This window comes from Kogia breviceps, chromosome 1 (genome assembly GCF_026419965.1).
Source record: "Kogia breviceps isolate mKogBre1 chromosome 1, mKogBre1 haplotype 1, whole genome shotgun sequence".
Classification (NCBI taxonomy): Eukaryota; Metazoa; Chordata; class Mammalia; order Artiodactyla; family Physeteridae; genus Kogia; species Kogia breviceps.
The window spans coordinates 187,292,185-187,315,478 of record NC_081310.1 but is presented as its reverse complement, the minus strand read 5'-3'; the positions used below and the strand labels follow the sequence as shown (position 1 = coordinate 187,315,478).

Genomic DNA, 23,294 nt, shown 5'->3' with positions numbered 1-23,294 from the left:
AACTAAGTTCATTTTTAAAAGGTCTTGACCACTGTTTTGTTTTGATAGCAATTGCCTATTCAGAGCTCTTGGTGATCAATTGGAGGGCCACTCACGAAATCATCTCAAGCACCGACAAGAGACAGTGGACTACATGATAAAGCAGCGAGAAGATTTTGAACCCTTTGTAGAAGATGACATTCCTTTTGAGAAACATGGTAGGTTCACCGTGGGACACTGGATCCTCCAGGAGTAATGCATTGGGTAATTAAATCCATCAGCATCCCCTACCCTCCCAGCTAGGGGTTTGATTACATAAAGTATGGCATCCATTTATTCAACAATTATTTATTTGTCTGCTCCATAATAAGCAGCGTACTAGGCAGTTGGGAATCATTAGGTTTACATGTAGATGCCATTAATAAAAATGATGATGTTGGGATTCCCTGGTGGTCCAATGGTTAGGGCTCCACGCTTTCACTGCCGAGGGTGCGGGTTTGATCCCTGGTTGGGGAACTAAGATCCCCCAGGCTGTGTGGTGTGGCCCCAATAATAAATAAATAAATAAGTAAAATCTGAAAAAAAAAATGTTGATGTTAATTAACCTGAAAGGCTATTCGTGACTTCTTATTTAGTGGTGGGGAGGAAGCGGGGAAGCAGGTTATAAAATAGTGTGTATAGATTGATCCTGTTTTTAAAAGGTGTATGCACACAGAACGAAATTAGGAAGTCTGGAAAGATACTAACATTTTATGGTTAATTCCTGGCTCCATTTATTTTTCAGAAACCACTCACTCTTTCAACAACTTTTATTAAGGGGAGATAATAATAGGACCTAATTTATAGGGGTTTTTGGTAAAGATTAAATTAGTTAATACAATTAAAATAAGTTCTTAATAAGTGTCAGCCGTCTGGGGATGATGGGGACTGTGAGTGTTTAAATTATCTTCTGTAGATTTTTCTGATTTTTAAGTGATCATGCATTACTTTTATAATTAGAAAAATCAATAAAGTCATTTTAATTTTTCCCCCCAAACCCAAACACAACCTGGTTTCTTTGAGGCAAGTCAGTTAGTGACTTAAATTAGTTCCTTAATAGGCTCAAAGCTAGTAAGAAAATACTAGCTTTTAAGCTTTGATCTTGACAGTTATTTGCTGAGAATCTACTGTGCTGGGTGCTGATATATTTATGTTTACAAATAATTCATTACAGGTCTCACAATCTTGTCTGTCTCTTATCAGGAAAGAGAATCATTCTGCGTTTTAGAGCGCTAACTCTGGGAACCATGTCAGGAGAGGATGGGGAGAGAGACTGAGAAGGGAGATGAGTTAGAGAGCTCTGCACATTGGCCAGATGAAAGCATAAGAGTGTCTCCACCAAGGCAGCTACTGGGTATGATGAGTGGCGTCCAGACCGAGACACAGTTTGGCAAACATATAATTGACAGGACTTGGGAGGGGATGGGGGGAGGGGAGGGATGGGCGAGACAAAGGAGATTCTGAAGTTTCTGCCTGGGGAAAGACCAAGTTGCTGTACTGTTAATAAACTAGAGGGCAGCGGGAGGAAGACATTTGGGAGGGAAGCTATCTGTGATCCCAAAGCCTTTCTCTCTCCTCACTGGGAAAGAACTCATTCATTAGGCACAAGCAGCAAAAGAGAAACAGTAGCAAAACTCTTAGCGAGTAGTTTATTCTAGTCATAGTCAAGGAGTTCTGATGGTCCTCTTCCTGGCTCACTTTTTGTCTAGCAGACAGCAGTTAATCAGATGGTCAGCAGTTTACAAATTAAATGTGGGTGTATGGAGCAAGTTTGGGAGTTTAACGCCATATAAAATGAGTTGTGTCATCCAATTAAAATATTTTAGGTGAAGAGAGTTTTTAGTTTGTGACTTGAAATTCCACTTTGAACATCTTCAGTGATGTTCATGTGGTAGATTTGGGGGTATGGCAGGACCTTCGGTGTGTGGTGGGAAGGTGTTTTCATGAAATGTCGCTGTGCATGCCTGATGGTTGGTTGGTGCTTTCTAAGAGTTTGAGTATCGTAGAAGTAGGAAGTGGCTCTGACTGCCATAGCAGAAGGGAAAAGAAACCTAGAAGTCTGCACATTCTACTTGTGTGTCAGTTGAAGACTAGACTTGTTACATTTATCACTCTTATAGTTATGTTTTTAATGTCTACCTTGTGATACTGTGAGATTCTTGAGGGCAGGGACTGTGTCTTTTCCCCACTGTGGCAATGGCTGGCACAGGGTAGGCACTCATATTTGTTGACTGAATCATTGAATGGCTCACTTAACTCTTCAGGACCTGGTTACCCTTGCATCTGGCTGTGTCTTTAGGATTCTTTCTTTCCCTTAGACTGTGGCTTTGGGGAATCGGCATCATCTTTTCCCTAACTAAACAGATACCCAAGATCAGAAACCTGAATGTTCCTCACTGTTGTGGCCTTTCCCGTTGCGGAGCGAAGGCTCCGGACGCGCAGGCTCAGCGGCCATGGCTCACGGGCCCAGCCGCTCCGCGGCATGTGGGATCTTCCCGGACCAGGGCACGAACCCGTATCCCCTGCATCGGCAGGCGGATTCTCAACCACTGCGCCACCAGGGAAGCCCCTGAATGTTCTTAATGCCTTCTCTCCCTCCCTCCTCATACCCAGTCATTCATTAAGTCTTGTCACTTCTACCTCAGTGTTTTTTTTCTCATTCTACTGTCTCAGAGAATCAGGCCTCTTTGGCCATTTGCCTAGATTTCTTCAATACTCTGCCTCCTGACCCCTTCAGTTTGTTTTCCACATTGCAGCCCGAGTGGTGATCTAAATGTGCATCGAATAGGTCTTCCCCTGTCTAACACCTGTTGGCAGCTCCCCATGGACCTCAGGAAAGTGCCAACTCTTTAGCCCTTTATGATCTGTGATTTTCTTCTTTCCCTACCCTCTTCTCTTGTCATTTTCCCAATATATTCTCTTGCTTCCCCACCCTGCCAGCTCAGCATTCTGAGTCCCTGCCAGGACTGTGTAATCCACAGGCTCCTCACGTGCTCTTTCTCACTTCTGCTTGGAACATCATCCGTGCCTCTTCTGTCTGTCCGTCTTTTACCTGCCCTTTGGGAAGCAGCGTAGTTGTCTCAGCTGAGAAGCTTACCTGGTACACCTTACCTCCCGTCCCCACTGGTCAGACTGGCTTATGTTCCCCACCTGGAGTTAGCCAAGCTGCAAGCTTTAAGGACACAGTCTTACACAAGACTTCCCTGACTTCTGACACCAGCTGTAAGTTCGTGGTTTCCCAGAGCCACTCTCAGGTTTGATAATTTGCTAGAAAGACTCAGAGAACTCACTGAAGGCTGTTATAGTCACAGCAGTAGTGTGTTACAAGGAAAGAATACAGATCAAAAGTAGCCAAATGGTAGAATCTGGGAAGGTTACACACTATACAAAGAGTACTGGCAACCAGGGACCCTCACCCAAACTTCAGTGTCCAGAATTTTTATTAGGGCTTCATTATGTAGATGTTATTGATTGATAGCCTAAGTGGTTCAACTCAGTCTCCAGCTCCCCAGTCCCCCAGGTCTTTCTAATATCACACAGCCGGCCGGAGAGGTCCACCATGAGTCGCCTCGTGCATAAACTTAGCATCAGCTGTCAGCTGAGGCTGAGGGGCCTACTGTGAATAACAAAGACACCCCTATCACTTGGGAAATCCCAAGAGTTTAGAGGTTCTCTCCCAGGAGTGGGGGGTAAAGGCCAGACCTCTCTTTGGGTAAGGCCATGTTCTTTACTACATGTTTCTTTCCTAAAGTACCTACACATCAGCAGTGTCCATTTTCTTGTTGTTTGTCCCCCACTGGTTATAAACTCCTTGAGGGCAAACTGTGACAGGCTGTATAATGGAGTGGCCAGGAGCCAAGGTCTTGGAGTCAGGATGCCCGGGGTGAAACTCAGCTCTGCTCTGTACCGGCTCGTGACCTTGGACACAGTTGCAAACTACTCTGTGCCTTGGTTTCCTCATCTATAAGATGGTGTACATGATAATACCTTTTTTCGGGGGATTGTTTTGAGGATTAAAAGTGATTTGTGAGTTGGTGGGAATGTAAATTGATACAGCCACTATGGAGAACAGTATGGAGGTTCCTTAAAAAACTACAAATAGAACTACCATACGACCCAGCAATCCCACTGCTGGGCATATACCCTGAGAAAACCATAATTCAAAAAGAATCATGTACCACAATGTTCATTGCAGCTCTATTTACAATAGCCTGGTCATGGAAGCAACCTAAGTGTCCATCGACAGATGAATGGATAAAGAAGATGTGGCACATATATACAATGGAATATTACTCAGCCATAAAAGGGAATGAAATTGAGTTATTTGTAGTGAGGTGGATGGACCTAGAGTCTGTCATACAGAGTGAAGTAAGTCGGAAAGAGAAAAACAAACGCCATATGCTAACACATATATATGGAATCTAAAAAACAAAAGGTCATGAAGAGCCTAGGGCCAAGACGGGAATAAAGACACAGACCTACTAGAGAATGGACTTGAGGACACGAGGAGTGGGAAGGGTAAGCTGGGACAAAGTGAGAGAGTGGTAGTGTATAAATGGACATACATACACTACCAAACATAAAATAGATAGCTAGTGGGAAGCAGCCGCATGGCACAGCGAGATCAGCTCGGTGCTTTGTGACCACCTAGAGAGGTGGGAGGGAGGGAGACGCAAGAGGGAAGAGATATGGGAACATATGTATATGTATGACTGATTCACTTCGTTATAAAGCAGAAACTAACACACCATTGTAAAGCAATTATACTCCAATAAAAACGTTTAAAAAAAAGTGATTTGTGAGAAGAAATTATAAAATCTGAAAGAATATGAGAAGTGAGTAGAGTGGTGCTTGACACATAATAAGCATCATTAATGCAAACCGTTATGGTTATTGTCACATTTCCAATGTCTCTCATAGAGTTAGGCATTTAGGAAACATTCAGAAAGTATCTATTGAAGGAGTGAATAAATGAATCCTTTCTTTATGAGTGGTTGGTGCCCTTCTGAGTAGCAGTCTATGTACTGTTTAACCAGCTTCAATTCGTAGACTGACAAAGCTAATGGACTTTCTCAGGTATGTTCACCGTTTCTCATTATTTAGAACTAAATTATACCAAAGCATGTTTGCATTTGGATTTTTCTCTGATAAAGACTTCACTTTTCTTTCTCTCTTTCCATGCAGTGGCCAGTTTGGCAAAGCCTGGAACATTTGCTGGCAACGATGCAATTGTAGCCTTCGCAAGAAATCATCAGTTGAATGTGGTGATTCATCAGCTTAATGCCCCTTTGTGGCAGGTGGGTCACCTCTTCAGGAATTTATGTTAAGCTCTTGTTTATGAATTAGCTTTGGGGATGTCCTCAGATGGTGGGGCTTGACTTAATGATATTGAACTATGCAGGGTAACTTGGACTGTGAGCCTAACCCAAGATGGGAAGCTTGTGGTGGCTTGGAATTAAACCCTGCGTTGCAAGTGGAGTCTGAAGTATGATTCAAAAACCTTTAAAATGCCAGAAATGTTACTCAGCAGTCAGTTCATTGGGTAGTTTGGGGTGGAGAGCCTACCGTGGAAATAACTTAGATAATTTTGTAAAAATATCTCAATGAGAATTTAAAGGATTTGCATACATATTCTAGTTTGAAATATACCTGTTCCATGTATATGTTTTTGTTTTTTAGATGGAGGAAAACAAAGACCAAATTCACTATAATAGCTGTTGCTAAAAAGAATTTCTGAACAACAAAATTTATTTCATGGCCTAGGGTGTCAAGCTCTATTTCTGTGCCCTGCCCGGCTATACATAGCGGTTCCAATGGTTTTTCTACAGCAAGTAAGATTTTACAACAAATGTCGCGTTTGTGCTGTGGGATGGCAGAGCACGCTGCTGCTGAGTCGCTTAGGCCTTCCTTCCCCTCCTTTGCCTTTGGTATTCTATTCTAAAGTACCCTAGTCTCCCAAACAGTCCCATCAAACCAAACATTCTGGAGTACGGAAGGTCAGAGGTCAGGGTGAAACTGAACACAGACTACCAGCCCTTACTCGTCCTCCTTGCACTCAGAGCGCTTTTCACTTTGTGGCTCAGCTCCCGGAGACTGATCAGCTGATTCCTATCAGTCTTCCTCTCTCCCCTGCTCCACTACTCCCCCATTTCTAACTTTGTATTTTTAATTAGAAAGTAAAACATAATGATTATAGAACAATTTCAAAATTCAGAAAAGCCCATTAAAGGCAAATAAAAAAAGGCAAATAAAAATCACTCAGAGTCATACTCCCCAGAGATAATTACTATTAATATTTTAGTGTGTATCCCTATTATTCACACACACTTTTTTTTTTTCACACACACTCTTAACTATAAAATTATTCATGTATGACTGGGAAGAGACGTATCACCATGTCACACGTTTTAAGCAAGTCTGCACACACATAGACACATCCATACATGTATACATACACACACTGTGTATCCCTATATATTATATTATTATCAAGGCAACAATGGCCTTTTTTCCTCATTGGTTTCCTGTACCACCTGCATACATATTTCTTTGTAAATTGCTTATTCCTTTGCTTAGCCTCTGCTCATTAAAAATAAAGTCATTTTTAGAGATATAATTTGCATATAGCAAAATTCACCATTCTCTGGTGTATAGTTCTATGTGTTTTGACAAACATAGTCATGTAAATACCACGACTATCAATATACAGTATATTTCCACCACCCCAAAAGTTACCTCGTGCCCCTTTGCAGTCACCAGTCCCCTCCCCCCACTCCCAGATTCTTGTAACCACTAATCTGATCTGTCTCTTACAGTTTTTGCCTTTGCAGAATGTCATATAAACGGAATTATATAGCTTTTTGTGTCTGGCATAATGTCCTTTTAACAAAAATTACACTACAACAAAATAAATTAGATACTCCATGGGTTGGTAAGGACTTTATGTTACAGGGATACAGTGAGCAGGACGGGAAACAGTATCTGTATGTGCTGTTCTTTGGGGTAGTGTTGTCACATGCACTGACACCGGGGAAAGCTATCATATTTTTAGTGAGGCTCTCTCTTTCTAAGGATGTCTTTGAGCCAAGAAGACTGGTTACCTCTTTCGTTTTCCCAATTTTTTGTCTTTAAATCTTTACTGCTTAGCAGAAGTCATCAAAATCATTTGAATATACAGCATAATGATCCTCTTCTTGAAGGAATATACTCAGGGCCAACTCAGTAACTGTAGGTTGCCTTTTCCTCCTTTGATGACCGTTTTTAAAGTTTCTTAATTATCTAGGTAGTTGTGGAAGATAATTCTGCATGACTAGACTTTTTTTTCAAATACATTTATTTCTGTAGTGTCCTCTTGCTAAACATTCAGAGTATATATTTTTAAAATAAATACCTTTCCTGTATACTGGAATTGTCTACTAGGTTTTCCCCATCTCTCCCCACCCCAGTGAAGCACCTTATAAAATTTGAGAATTGAAACTGAGTTGGTTGCTACTGTCATGGGTAAGAGTTCTTACGTTAATAATGCGGAGGTTTATACTCACAACCTACATTTTTTTTTTCTGGCTACAAATGGAATATATGCTTCTGTAAACAATATAGACACGTGTGACTTAGAAAATGAAAGTCCTCTGTGATCTCCCTCTCCATGAGCATCACAATTTGGTGACTGTTCCTCTAAGTTATTTTTTCTTATTCATAATGCATATATATTGTTATTATTATTTAAATATATAAGTGCTTTAGGGATTATGTCATTCAGAGATTCTGATCAACGAATTTCCTTTCCAGTAGTCTTCCTGGGAGACGAATGGTGCCCTCTCTGTTTTGCATGTGTCAAAACCAGACCCTCTGCCCTTTGAGACCTAGATATTCTACCTGGAGAGAACTTGCGTGACTTAGACTTCTAGACCTGTGTAGTTCTTGTTTGTTCCATGGTTTTGCTGTGTTTTTAGACCACAGATGTTGTTTAAATTAATAACAGTATCTTACTGCCTGTGACTTTCAGCAAAAACAAGAAGGAGGTGCTGATATTTTGGGGTTTTAACAAATAGACAGTTACTGGGCTTTCTAAAGGACAGATTCAGAATCACTGTAGAGTTTCTGCGGAGTTGGTTTGGGGGGGATGCCCAGGCTCCACTTCAGGGCGTCTGTATTGCATGACCCCAGGGAGCGCCGTTCCGGTTGGCTGTGCTGCAAGGGCACCATTCACACAGAACACCTTGTGAGTAGTGCTTCCACGTTGTGCAGTGCAGTAGTACTGCCTGACTGTCTATAATTTTATTTTGAAATTGATATAAGTGGGATGTTTTGAGTTTGTTGTTAATGTTTCTCAGTATGTGTTTGATGAAAAATGCTATTTTTGTTTTAAGAACAGTGTGGATTTACTGTGAAGCTCGTGAAGCATAAGTGTCTGGTCCTTCATTTTTATGGGCCCCCCCTTCAAGGTCTTGGGAGGAGTTCTAGCAATCTTATATATGTAATCTTATATCCTTTTTCTCAGAGAGGGTCCCAAATTGTTTGAGTTTCAAGCCCCACAAATCTGCATCTGCCCCTGGGCCTTCCCTCTTGGAAGGGACCTGTGCATTTGAGGGGCTGAGAGGTACTAATACTCCTGAAACTTAAGCTTATTTAACTTCATGGTAAATCTGCCCCTGGTTTTTGAATATGCATTTTTGTATGGATTTACATCCATATAGTTGCATATTAAAGCACAATGAATCACATATACATGAGTGGAAGAAAGATAATTCAGAAATTGCTTAGGACGTATCGCAGTCATCTTCCCAATTCCTTCTATATGGAGCCTGTTGACTGGGCTTCCTGGGCAATCAGGTGGCGTTTCTCTTCTGAAGTGGACACTGTGCAGATCCTCGCTGGCATCTCCCCTTCCTTTACCTGCAGATTCGTGGTACGGATAAGAGCAACGTGCAGGAGTTACACATTGCATATCGGTATGGAGAGCACTATGACAGCGTTCGGAGGATCAATGACAACTCCGAAGCACCTGCACATCTCCAGACTGATGTGAGTGAAGCCTCCGTTTTCTTCTCTGTTCTCAGCCCTGCAGGAACCAGGTCGAGAGCTGTGTGCCCTGGAGCTAAAAACCAGTGATGTTTTAATAGAAAGTTGCCTTTAAGAATCTCTGGGCTTGATTTTTTTAAAAAATTTCGTTAGTTCAGGTGAGAGCAGCAGATAAAATTATTGTTCTTTTGCTTTCCCTAATAGCTGATGGCTATGATTGCGTGAATATAATTTATATAAACATTTAAAATAACTTTTATGTTTTAAAATGAATCCATGCTTTGTATCTAAAATTTGGAAACTATAGAAAAAGTAAAGAAGAAAATAAAAAATGCACAGAATCAATAATTTTTGTTATTGTTTTCATATTTGTATAGCTTTGTTTCCTGCTTTTTTGCCATTAACATTATTTCACAAGCCTTTCCTCACCTTATTAGACATTTTCTTTGTAATTAAAAAAATAAAGTGAAAGGCACTCTCTCCCCCTTGTTTACCTCCCTGGATGCAACCAATGTTATTATAGTATATCATAAAATTACCTAGAGATATTTTACATATCAAGCAAATATGTATGTGCATGTATTTCACTTTTGCTGGAGTACATTCTTCCCGTCCACAGTTGTAGCATTCTCTGTATACTGTTCTGCTCCATGCTTTTCGAATGGAACATATCTCGGAGTTTAATTCATAGCAGTACATAAGGAACGTCCTAAATCTTTTTAAATGGCTCCATAGTATTCTGGTGTATGGATGCATTATAATGTGCTTGAATAGTCCCTTTGATGGACTTTTAGATCGCTTTCAGACTTTGCTTCTACAAACGACATGCAGTGCCTTATATGTATATCTTTTCACACATGTGTGAGTGTATTTGTGGAATAAATTCCTAGAAGGTTCTTACTACATCAGAGGATGTGTGCATTTATAATTTTGGTAGGTATTGCCAAGTTGCTCTCTGTAGAAGTCTTAACCAGTTTACACTCCCACTTGCAATATGGGTCTCTTCTGCACCTTGGCCAGCACAGTGTGTTATCAAGTTTTTAAATCTGTGTCACTGTTAGGGAAAAAATAGTTTTCTTAACATAGTTTTAATTTGTATTTTTCTTATTAGTGAGCTTATGCATCTTTTCTTGTGTTTAAAACCTACTTTTAGTAGGTTTTAGTAGGTTTTAGTAGGTTTAAAACCTACTTTTTTGTGTGAACTGTATCCATGTTTTTTTTGTCCCTTTTTTTCCTGTTCAGTTTGCTTAATGATTTTTAGGAGATCATTATGTATTAGGGAAATTAGCCTCTATTTGTGGTATGAGTTGCAAATTTTTCACAGTCTGTCATTTGTCTTTTTATTCTTTCCCATATTGTCTTTGCTCTGAAGGAATTTTAAATTTTTATGTGGCTAAATTTATCAAGTTTTCAAGACAACATATCAATGTCTTCTGGGTTTGGGGTCATGATTAGGAAGCTCTTCCCACTCTGAGGTTAAAAAGAGTTCTCCCATAGTTTATTTTAGTCCTTCTGTACTTTCATTTTTCAAAAGAAATCAGATCTTGTCTCTCTTTGGGGTTTATATTGATATACAGGTGTGAGGTATGGATCCAACTTTATATTTTTCCTTGTGGTTACCTAGTTGAACCCAAACTGTTTATTAATTACATGTCTTTTGTCCACTGATTTAAAATGCCGCTTTTTTCATATAATAAATTCCCATATGTAGTTGGGTCTATTTCTAGACATTGGTTCTATTCCACTGGTTTTACTCTGCATATGTTCATTGTTTTAGTTAAGAAATAGTGTATTTTAAAATCTAGTAGAACTCTTCACTCATTGTTACTTTCATTTTTTTTGATTTCCTGTATATTCTTGCTTTTTTTGTTTTATATATGAGTGTTAGAATATGTTTGTCTAGTTAAAAAGAAGTCCTGTTGATAATTTGCTTTTGCTGGGATCTCATTAAATTAATAGATTAACAAGCAAAAATTGACATCTTTATGATGTTGAATCTTCCTAGCCAGCAGCCTGATAAGCTTTTTATTTGTTTAGTTGACTTTTTTGGTGATCTGCAGGAGCACTTTTTTCATATAGCTCTTTCCCATTTTTTTACTGAGTTTATTCTTAGATGTTTTATGTTTTCTGTTCCTGTTGTTAGGAAAGGATCTTTTTTCCCTTTATATTTGTATATATGAGATTTGTTAACAAAATGTTAATTATGTACATACCCAGCTATGCTACAGAATTTTCTTACTTTTTAATTGAGGTAAAATTCACATAACAGAAAATTCACCATTTTAAAGTATATGATTCAGTGGCACTGAAAACACCTAGAAAGCTGTGCAGCCACTTCCTCCATCCAGTTCCAAAACATTTTCATCACCGCAAAGAAAACTTGGTGCCCATTAAGCAGTCATTCCCCATTCCTTTTCTATCCCAGCCACCACCAGTCTACTCTCTGTCTCTATGGATTTACTTATCCTGGACATTTCTTATAAATGGAACCACACGCTATGTGGCTTTTTGTGTCTGGCTTTCCTTAGCGTGATGTTTTCAAGGTTCATCCATGTCAGAGCACTTATCAGTACTTCGCTCTTTTCAAGGTTGAATAATATTCCATTGTATGATATACCACATTTTGTTTATCCTTTCATCTGTTGACGGGCATTTAGGTTGTTTCTACTCTTTGGCTGTTGTGAATAGTGCTGCTATGAATATGTGTGTATAGTATTTGTTTGAGTACCTGTTCTCAACCTTTTGGATATTCAGTTGACCTGTGAACAACACAGGGGTCAGGGGTGCCAATTATGTGCAGTTGAAAATCCAAGTATAACTTATAGTTGACTCTCTGTATCTGGGCTTCCATATCTGCAGTTCTGCATCTTTGGATTCGACCAGTCGTGAATTGTGTAGTACTGTATATTTACTACTGAAAAAAATCTGTATAAGTGGACCGTGTAGCCCAAACCCGCCAACTGTATATCTAGGAGTGAAATTGCTGGATCATATGGTAGTTCTATCTTTAACTTTTTGAGAAACTGCCACACTGTTTTCCACAGTACATAGCTGCACCATTTTACATTCCCACCAGCAGTGTATTGAGGGATCTGCTTTCTCCACATCCTCAACAGCACTTGTTATTTTTATTTCTTTTTAAAAGATACATTTACTTTAAAAGATTAGTGTATACATGTCAATCCCAATCTCCCAATTCATCCCACCCCCCACCCCCACCCACCACTGCTTTCCCCCCTTGGTGTCCATACGTTTGTTCTCTACATCTGTGTCTATTTCTGCCTTGCAAACTGGTTCATCTGTACCATTTTTCTAGACTCCACATATATGCATTAATATACGGTATTTGTTTTTCTGACTTACTTCACTCTGTATGACAGTCTCCTAGGTCCATCCACGTCTCTACAAATGACCCAATTTCGTTCTTTTTATGGCTGAGTAATATTCCATTGCATATGTGTGCCACATCTTCCTTATGCATTCATCTGTCGGGCAATTAAGTTGCTTCCATGACCTGGCTATTGTAAATAGTGCTGCAGTGCACATTGGGGTGCATGTGTCTTTTTGAATTATGGTTTTCTCTGGGTACATGCCCAGTAGTGGGATTGCTGGGTCATATGGTAATTCTATTTTTAGTTTTTTAAGGAACCTCCGTACTGTTTACCATAGTGGCTGTATCAATTTACATTCCTTATTAACATATGATTTTCCAGAATTCTTTTTGTTTGCAGTAGTTTTTTTGTTGATTCTCTCTCTTTCTCTTTTTTTTAAGGTGTGGAGTTATATTATCTGCAGACAGTGATAACTTTTCTTCCTCCTTTTCAGTTCTATACATCTAATTTTTCTTTTTTTGGTGGGGGGATGCTAATTGCATTGCTGTTACCTCCAAGACACGCTTAAATAATCATGGTGGTAGTGAAAATCCTTGTTGTGTACCTTACTTGAATGGGAATGAAGCATCATTCTGTGGATTTACCGTGGTTATTTAACCATACTCACACTATGAAGCCTTTAGGTGTTTGCAGTTATTCACCACTCTTAGTGGCGCTGTGAGGAGCACTTTAACAAAAATCCTTTCTATACTTGACATGATTTCCTTTGGATGAATTTCAAAGGCTTGCTACACACAGCCAAATGGTTAGGGTAAATTTTTAGAATAGGTTGCTTTTTATTAACATTCTAAGGAATAGACTGACATTGCTAGAGTCCACTTCCTTACACTTTTACCTGCAAAAAGTGGAAATGTCCTTGCTCATTTCCCATCTCCCTGCATTAATAGCAAGCAGGGGGAGAAAGTGATTGGGAGCCACAGAGGGATGATTTTAGCTTTTCTGAAATGGGTTTAGGTTGTAAAGGCCTGTGGATACCAAGTGAGCAGCTCAGGTACCCTTGAGTGTGGTGGTGGCACGTGAGGTTAAATGGGTCACACTCACCTGTGATAATCGGGTTGGGACAGGAGCTCCAGCACATTGCAGCTTGCTGATGATCAAACAGGGCCTAGGGAACCAGATGAGAGTTGTATGTGTGTTTCTTCAAGATGAGTTGTCCTGCTGAAAAAGCTCATTGGGTGCTAGTGTAGAGGATCGATTCTGTTACTAAGCTCACAGCTCTGGAAACCAGCTGAGACAGATATGTGCTGTCTGAGTCAGCAGTCATTGCCAAAATGTTGGTCTCTAGAAGCTGTAGGCGCTCTAATGCCATTTTTACTGAACGGTTTATCCCATATCTTGGGCCTTTCTTTTTAATACTTCAGATGTGGCCTGGAATCTCAGTGTCTGGAAAAAATTTAGCCTAGTGATTGCTATTCCTTTAAGATTGTCGCTGGACTCTTCTCCCATATATTTGAATGTTTTTGAGATTAGAGAGTCTTCCTGTATTGCAGATCCTGCACATAGTTTGCTAGAGTTCATGATTATTACTCTTTCTGTGTACTTTAGTTTCAGATGCTTCATCAAGATGAATCAAATAAAAGAGAGAAGATCAAAACAAAGGGAGTTGACTTTGAAGATGACCTGAGAGATGAAGTAGAAGATGCTGTCCAGAAAGTTTGCAATGCAACTGGATGTTCAGTTAGTATTTGTCATGCAGTAACAGTGGTTTATAGACAGGCATTGCTGTGCCTAGTTTATCTGCTAGTTTTGTGGCATCACTCTAGCCTGCTAACACCTGATGGGCCAAAATAGGCCCATGATATTCGTAGTTTAATTAGGTTATGTGATACAGTTTAATGAGAGATGTTCATTCATTTCTCTCTTGTTTGCTAGACTTTATCCAATACTGTTCAAAGTCCTAAGGAAGTATGTGGGTTTATTATTTTCTGACTAGTGCAGTTTTATAAGAATTCATTTTATTAAATGGTTGTTTCAGGTGATTAACCTTACTGAAAATTAAGACGTTTTCTAAATGGAAGGTCTTGAAACCTTGCCTCAATGACATCCTTTTGTTTATTTTTAGAATAGGTTGCTTTTTATTAACATTCTAAGGAATAGACTGCGCATGGCTTGAGTCCACTTACACTTTTACATGCAAAAAGTTTATAGAATTATTTGTCGGATTATTGATGTAGAGATAGGTAGAAAAGTACACCCAGAGTCTTGATGTGTTCCTTTGTTTCTTTCATAGGATTTAAATTTGATAGTCCAGAACCTGGAAGCTGAAAATTATAACATTGAATCTGCGATAATTGCCATGCTCCAGATGAACCAGGGGAAAAGAAATAGTAAGTCCATGATTGATATTTATAAGGTTTCAAAATGATTATGTTGGTGATTTTCCAAATACTTATTTTTAATCAAGTGACAGGTAATAATTATATTGTTATTTATTCATTCAGCAGCTTTGTATATGCAGGTGTTTTTTACTAGGTGCCAGCGCTGTGTCAGGGAGAGTTTAGTCTGGGGTGGGGAGAGGCTTGGTGGAGACAGATAAGTAAATTGGTATAATAAGACATAATGAAGTGTAGGTACAGGCTGCTAGGGGAATGCATGAAAAGGCCACCTAGCTCAGTTTTGGAGGAATGGAAACTGTCAGGGAAGACTTTAGCCTTTTAGAAATAAGATCCCGTTATAATATCAAAATGATCATTGAAATGGAATGGAGAGAAAAATTATTTTTTTAATGGAAATATTTAGATTACTGGCATCTGTCAACTGGTGATAATTCAGAATTTCTTTTGCTTGAACTGAGTTTAATTCTGTGATTCAGAGGAAGGAAAAAAGATGTTAACATCGAACTGTTTTTTCAAGTTATTTATTTTAAATGATTTCAATATTTATTGCCAGACATTGTGTGCCAGGTACTGTTCCTGGCATTATAGTTTTCTGATTGGGTATTTTATTATCCTCCTTACATATGTGCTATGCCTTCTTAGAAAGCTGTACGTAACTTGGTCTTTGTGATTTTAAAATAACGCTCTGCAGTGTCTGTGCTATCTCATATGGTATGTACTTGACATGTGGCTAAGCGAGACTGACTGACGAACTAAGTTTAAAATTTTCTTTAACCTTAATTAATTTTAATTTAAATAGCTACGTGTGGCTTGTAGTTACTGTATTGGAGAGCACAGCTTTAGAGCTTGTTTCCTTTCTGTTTTTTGGGTACAAGTGAAAGATTTCCCCCTAAAAATTCATGTTAAAAAGTGGTTTAGGGCTTCCCTGGTGGCGCAGTGGTTGAGAATCCGCCTGCCGATGCAGGGGACACGGGTTCGTGCCCTGGTCCGGGAAGATCCCACATGCCGCGGAGCGGCTGGGCCCGTGAGCCATGGCCGCTGAGCCTGCGCGTCCGGAGCCTGTGCTCCGCAACGGGAGAGGCCACAACAGTGAGAGGCCCGCGTACCGCAAAAAAAAAAAAAAAAAAGTGGTTTAATCTAACAAAACAAAGCACTCGTCTGGTAGGAAGCTGATGCTAAGACTGGTCAACAGGTTATTTTAAAATTTATCTTCCGATTTTTACCAATTATTTTTTCCTATGTTCCCCAGTGTATTGACTTGATATTAGAATTTTGCCTCAAGGAAACTTGCTCTCCAAATGCCGGTGGTCTAGGGACCCTGGTGATCTTGGAGTCATTTAACAGTAATCGCATTGTGTAACTATCTAAGGTTTTCAATTTAACAACATATCTCTCTTTGGAAGATGCAGAGGAGAACCTTGAGTCCAGTGGCCGAGCACTGAAGCAGTGCGACCCTTTATGGGAGGAGGGTGGCAGTGGCACCAGAATCTTTGGAAATCAGGGCTTAAATGAAGGCAGAACTGAAAACGATAAGTCTCGGGCCAGCCCCAGTGAAGAAAACAAAGCAAATAAAAATCACTTCCCAAAGGTAGGAAAGATGGGGCTGCAAGGGCAAATGGTGGGCTGCTGTAATCCAGTGGCGTGGAGGGAACTTGGCGCTCAACTTAGTGTGTGATTTTTCTCTTGATCTGTGAAAGTGGTTATTGTCGGAAATACGGGGAGTGCATGAGGGTATATCGTGAAGCGGAAGGAAGACCTCACTTGTCCTGCCTGGACTTTGCAGTGACGGCTAGAAGGAAGTATACCCTGAACTCATACACGCGGATCGGCTCCATCTCCTGCCTAACATTACTGCATGCGTGGGTGCTTTCCATGCTAACCCATGTGATTGAATCCCATTTTTTCGTAAATGCCATCACCTTCAGTGAGCACCTTTGTGTATAAGTCTTAGTATTTTGCATTCTTTGCTTGGCTAGGGTCCCAGAAGAGGAATTAACAGGTTAAAGGGCACGGATATTTGAACCTTTTTAAGGTCTTTTGGTAAATTGTCAAGTGCTTCCCCGAGGGTTGTACTGCTCCCTTCCCAACCCCGCTCCCACGAGGAGTTTATGACCCCATTAATTTTACTGAATTTGGAACTTATTGGAAAGACTTTCACCAGGAAATTCTGAACTCAAAATGCAACGTAGTGTAACAGGTCACAGGCAGAGGCTAAGATGTGATAAGCTTCTGAGGATTTTGCTAGGATCCCCTGGGGCATTAAATTATATACACTACCAAACGTAGGGTGGATAGCTAGTGGGAGGCAGCCCCATAGCACAGGGAGATCAGCTCGGTGCTCTGTGACCACCTAGAGGGGTGGGATAGGGAGGGTGGGAGGGAGGGAGACGCCAAGAGGGAAGAGGTATGGGAACATATGTATATGTATAACTGATTCACTTTGTTGTAAAGCAGAAACTAACACACCATTGTAAAGCAGTTATACTCCAATAAAGATGTTAAAAAAAAATTATGTACGGGAAGGCATCCTTTGGCATGTTTGAGTGTTACCTCCTGCTGGACTAGGGTTAATGTTTCTTTAGGTCATTTTGAATTGGTTTATGAGGAGAATGGAATTGATTTTGTTTGCTAGCTCAGCAAGAGGGTATAAGTTTAAATGTAAATTTGAGCAGTAATGGGAAATACATCATGTTTGGTCTGTTAGGTGGGTTTTCTCTGTTCTTGTTGAAAGGCAGTCTGTGCCCTTTGCATCTGTCAGCCCCGCATCTCCCGTCCACTGGTGCAGCCTGTGTCCCCGTGCAGGCGACTCAGGAGGCAGTCTTCTCTTTCAGGTCACAGACAAACAGAGGCGAGAACAGCAGCGACTGGAGAAGAAGAAACGACAGGAGGAGAGGCACCGTCACAAAGCCCTGGAGAGCAGGAGTAGCCACAGGGACAACAACAGAAGTGAAGCAGACACGAGCATCCAGGTCACCTTGGTGAAGACCTTCGCGGCTCTCAACATCTGACTCTGGCCTCCTGGGAGTTGTGAGAAGGGAATGGAAAGCGGAGGGCCGTGTGCCAGGCTTTCCATCAAGGCCATCCTTTTACAAAATGAAACTCAACCCACAGAATCACACACTGAGTTAGTTTCCTTCAAGCTGCCTCCTTTTTTTGTTCAGAGTTTTGTCAGTGATGTGTCTTATTTAATGAAAGTGCAGTGAAGCCATTCATGTTCCATAATTAAAATATCGACTTTTAGGGGTGGATAGTTAGGTCAGAAAATACTTTTACAGTTTTATTTGCCCTGAAAATCAGAGTTCAGTGACCCTGGGACCTTTCCTTAGCACTCGGGGTTTGTCTGTAATTGTTCATGAAGTAGTTTAGATTAATTGCTAGAAATTCAGAATGACAAGTTTCCTTTGTTTCTCTTTCATTTTCAAACAGACATTCATATGCAGGATAGTTTATAAATGATGTCCACCTCAGGTACATGTTTAGAATTAACTTTCTTCTAGTGCAAGTTAATCACAAAATAATTCAGGAAGTGTTTTCCCAAAGTCATAGGATGTGAAGGTGGTGGCCTGTAGTCAGGGTGGAAATTAAACAGCTATGTTTCTCTTCTTCCTGATTCTGATGCTCAGATGGGATGCAGGTGCTGTTGGTTCTTTTGCACTCAAGCCATATGATAAATAGGCCAGACTGTTAATTAGGCCTGGGCTTTGCTGGAAAATGTGTAGTGTTGCCGGGTAGTTGGTAGTCGTTTCTTGACAACAAGAAGACAGTGTATCAGTGCTTATGATACAGTTCTGGGATTCTGATAGCGTGGAGCGCAGAAGCCATAGTTGTAAAGGCAGAAGTCAAGAGAGTCCTGAGTTTTTTGCTCAGGAAGAAGTCTGAAGAGGTAATTGATTTGGGGTGGGGGGTTGGGGGTGTCTGGAAGAATTTCTAAGGCTTTTCATGTTCACATTTTAAGTAAGTAACTGTCATTTCTTCCTTACTATTCTGGATTTAGAAAGATGCCTTCAGAGAAATAAAAGGTAACTTGGCCCATTGCTGAATTTTCTTAGTATTGTGAAAATGAAATCCCATAAAACGCTGCACTTAACTTCTTTTTAGTTAAGCCCTGTTTGGGGATTTTGCTGTTCAGAACACTCTCCAGCACCCTCCAGAAGTTGTCAGTGACTTAGGTTAGACTAGCAGGGCAGAGAACTTACTTTGGCTGAGGCCTTCAAATGACTCCACAGTGCTGAAATAGATTTGGGCGGTGGAGAGATGTCATTCCTCAAACCGAATCAGGTGGATGTGAACTTTAAAACTGGAATGTATGGAGTGGCCAGTCTTGGACTGTCTTTGCCTTTTGGGGACCTAATATTTGGAGAAGTAATATATGCTGAATCAAAAGGTAAATTATTAGTTACCTCCCCCACCTCAGATTTCAAAATTATCAGAGTTACGAGGCAAAGGGAAAAACTATAAAAAGGTTTTGACACGTATAGACATATCATTGTGTGGGCTGGCCTTGGATTCAGTGGATTGTCTTTATCAGCAGGTGATTTGCTTTCTGTGATTTTGATGATGTATTTTAACTGTTTGTTTGTTTGACTTTGGTGACTTTTTGTGGTTGGAGCATCAGTATACTGTCTCTCAGAAGTGCTCCCAGAACATCCCGGTACAGTACATCGTAATATGTAACAAGATTTAGAAACTGCACAGCGTTTTTCCTTTGCACACTGCGGAGTCCTGAGTTAGAGCCTCTAGTACTCAGTCCAGACAAGTGAGGGGTTTCCGTTATCTCACCGTCTCCAAGGGAGTGAGCGCCAGTGCTTTAGGATCTGTTCTCTTGGCTTTTAACTCTGGGCACGTTCCTGACTCTGGCTGAGCATTTCTGAGCGAGCACTCTTGTTTGTTTGTTCTGTGCCGTGAGAGTACAGGAGACCAGACCCTCTCAGAAAGACTGATTGTGTGCCAGAAATTCAGCAGAACGAGGAGTCCGAAATAGCTTAAGGGAAACCCAGTGTCCAAAGTAGTAGGATCGCTTTATTTACTTGGTTAATGAAGGTGGCCTTGGGCCCTATTGGGTTTTGGTTTTTGTTTTTTCCTATTGGGTTTTAGGAGTTGCTCAAAAGTTGGTAAAGAATATTGGGCACATTTATTTATAAATTACCTAATTCTGATAATAGGCTTCGGCATTTCTTGGGTAAAATAACAGTGGTTTTAAAAACTAATCAAATGGCTTCAGTAGTTTTCTTTTATTAACCATTTCATAGTTTTCCAGTTATAATTGGTCTGTGTTTAGTATGTTAATTATTAGGAATGGGGAACATGTATCCAACTTTAGTGATAACTTCTGGCTAAGGGTTTAAATTTAGCCTTCACTGCCTCAGTCCCACCAAAGTATGAGGGAGATGGAATCCATGTGGTACTTGGTTACCTTGGTAGGCACTTGAGAACTACTTTATTGGCAGCCAAAATGGAGCCCCAGCATGTTTCGTCCTGCGATGGCTGTGGTCAGTGACGGCTACCTGGTATAGTTACTCAGGTGCACTGCATAGTAGGAGGCGACTCTCTCTTAACCTCTGTGGCTGTTAGAGGTTTGTTATGTGGGATTGTCTCGGTAGCTTTGGTCAGGAGAAGGGGATGAGGCTGTGGTCCATAGCTGCTTACTAGTCTTATAAACTGTATATAAAGGTTTTATGGATTTTTAAAAAAGATTTTTTTAAAGGTCAAAATACGAACTAAAATTTTAGCAGCATCAGCTTTGTACTAGAGAGGTAGATGTACTGAAACAACATAGAATCACAACTTCTGAACTAATACAGTTGCCACCAGGAGCTATTAGAGAGATAATGTATACGTATATTTAATTTTTCAATAATAGGAACATATGCTTTCAGGAGTGAAGTCTGGTTGAAGAATTGTGGCAGAAAGAAGAATCTTAAGTGTTAGTTGAGCTTGTCTCTAGTTTCTTTTATAAGCTCTGAAAACACTTCCCTACCTATTGTGATTCTGAGGGCTTGTGAAGTGGGAGCTCCATTGTGGGGCAGCTAGAGTGGGCCTTTGGGTAGGTCATCTCTCGTGGTGCCGCCTGCTTCCCTGGGGAGCTTTGACAGTGCGAAATGATCCGGTCCTGGGGCGGGGGGAGGGCCTCGCTGAGGGGGGAGAGCCGCTCCCGTGTTAAGTAGGTAGATATCAGGTGGACTTGGCATTGAACTGTGCTCGTAGTGAGTCCCCGTCATCAGTGCGCAGTTTCTGTCATTCTGAGAAACTTTGGACCGCCCGGGTTTTATTGTGTCCACGTAGAGTGCTGTCAGTTCACCTCTGTGAGATGCTCGACTCGAACGTGCAGGCAGTTGGAGGAAACTTGGGTTCCTAGTCCGAGCTGACTAACTCATCCTGACCAGAAGGGTCTGTGTGGGTGGGATGACAGCGGAGCTTTGTCGTTTCAGGGTCACATCGGTGGCCCTCTCTGACTCCCATTTTGGGTAGATGCGTACGTAGCTCTTCACGTTTTTTTTTTTACCTCGAGGCTCTATCTGTAGCAAACCTTTAGGCTCAGAGTCTGATGCAGTTTTTGTGTTTTGACATTTTCATTGTTCACTGTTTTGTTCATCTCAGCTTTCAGAACAGGCGCTGCTCAAACTCCGGGGCCTTCCGACGGTTGTTCTGAGGTGATTTAATAATGGCACTTTCTGCAAGGTGTGTTTTCCTGACTCTAAAGCAAATTGTATTTTTCCATTGATGTTGTTAAGTTGGCGATCTCGATGGCATGTGTAAATGATAGCAGGTCTTCTGCCGTCACATGCAAGGGGGGGAATGGACAGTCGGGTTGAGCGCCGGTCACGAAGTGCATCGCACAGTTCGGAGCTCGGAAGGTGCCCACAGGGCCCGGCTCCGGGGAGGAGCTGGGCCTCGTTGACTGCTTGGCTGCGTCTGTCCAAGGTAACATTCCCTGTAAAAACCTCAGGCTGGGAGAACCGTTTCCTCTGAGGAACTACCTTCTAGAGCTCCGCTCTCCTAGTTCGGACTACTTCGTAGCTTGATTAAAATGTTTCGCGTCCTCGCAAAGTTACTTGAGAAGGGGCTGGCACCAGCGAAGGACAGTTTGTGTAGGAGCACGGCCTTCTGCGCGGCGACTTTGGTTTCAGCAGGGCGTGCCCCTGGCCCCGGGACCCCCGCTCACTGTGCTGTGGCCCTGGGAGGTAATGACCGCTGGACGAAGCCCCGGTCTGGCCCTCATCCTCCGCCTCTCGACACCCAGCAGGCCGCTGTCGCCAGCCACCTGTGGCAGCTGTTGGAGCACAGTCACAGACCTCAGCCCGTGGTCTGATCCCCTGGCAGGTCCCTCAACCAAAACTCGAGGAACGCGGGTGTGGGCTCCTCTCATGGTTCGTTTTCCTTGGGGAGAAGGGCCCTCGGCCTCCCTGGCTACCCTTCCAGCGTCCGCCAGCAGCACTGAGCTCCGTGAGAAGAAGAAAAGAGCCAGGAGTCGGACCTCAGACCTCCGTGTTCCTCTTGCTGATGTGGAAGCGCTGGCGGGTGTTAATCCCCTTTGTGAAGGAGGGCCGATGGGTCTGTGGAGAACACAGGGGCCTTCACAGGCTCGGCCACCTTCTCTTTTTTCTAATTGCACTATACTTGTCCTCACTGCAGTCTGGAGATATTTAAGACCTCTGTGGGGTCATGATCCATAGACTTAGCAAGTCTTGCCTTATCTGTGGAGCTGGACGGGGGGAATGTGACCATTGTCTCATGTCCATAGTTCATTTCCTCCAGGATGTTTCTTTCCTCAGATTGTGTTACTCTGAACCATTTTAGTTTTTATTTACCAAAGTACTGTACTTGGCTATTTGCAGTGTTTTCCAAACCAAATGTTTCTTTTTCTTGTGTTTTTAATCTTCAATACTTGGTGCAATAGAAGCTGCAAAGATGTGCCACTTTATCTATGAAATGGAGTTTTGTATACCAATAAATTCTAGTTTAAAGACGAAGTTTCAGGTCGTTTTTGTCACTGACCGCCGTTTGCATGAGACAGAGAGCATGCTGGGAAATGTCCTCCTTGGAGACCTTGGCACGGAAGATGTGCACGTTCTTCCAGTGTGTGGTCGTCTGGCATCTCACCGAGCTTAAGCAGCTGACTGTAGCTCCCGTCCAGGGGAGTATGGCCACCGCACACACTGGCAGGGCCATCCCTCGGATTTCTGCCTGGTATCTAAGAACGTCTCCGATAGTTCGTAGTTGTCTAAATACGGAGCAGCTGTCTGTTGGCTGCCACCTTGGGGTTTCTCTAGAACTCGGGGGCTGGGTTCGATCCCGTTCCAGGAGGGAGCACCTTCCCCCAGGCGCACGTGGGCAGCGGTGACTGCACGGACTCACCTGGAAGAGGTCCTCAGGAGGGGGAAGGGCGGCCACAGAAAACCAGAGGGAGGGGGACCCTTTGGCGTGTGCAGCAGGGGGCTGCTCGCACCTGGCTCCAGGGCTCCAGAGCCAGTCACAGGTCAAGGTTGCTGCCATCTCACCAGCCTCGACACGGCCTCCTGATTTTGGC

The 23,294-nt window shown here is 41.8% G+C and overlaps 1 protein-coding gene across 2 annotated transcripts in view; it reads left to right on the top strand.

Moving 5' to 3' along the window:
- OTUD3 (OTU deubiquitinase 3) overlaps window positions 1-22,737 on the top strand; it is a 29,613-nt gene extending 6,876 nt beyond the window's left edge. Inside the window, exons 2-8 of one of the 2 annotated variants that reach the window (XM_059083653.2) lie at window positions 49-197; window positions 5,203-5,315; window positions 8,920-9,042; window positions 13,977-14,108; window positions 14,662-14,758; window positions 16,171-16,355; window positions 17,599-22,737. In XM_059083653.2, the coding sequence (XP_058939636.1) occupies window positions 49-197; window positions 5,203-5,315; window positions 8,920-9,042; window positions 13,977-14,108; window positions 14,662-14,758; window positions 16,171-16,355; window positions 17,599-17,775 (976 nt within the window). In that variant the 3' untranslated portion in view covers window positions 17,776-22,737. Of the gene's footprint in view, window positions 1-48; window positions 198-5,202; window positions 5,316-8,919; window positions 9,043-13,976; window positions 14,109-14,661; window positions 14,759-16,170; window positions 16,356-16,464; window positions 17,114-17,598 lie in introns of those variants that run through there. The other variant, XM_067016142.1, reaches the window with a different exon arrangement.
- Window positions 22,738-23,294: the final 557 nt, after the last annotated feature.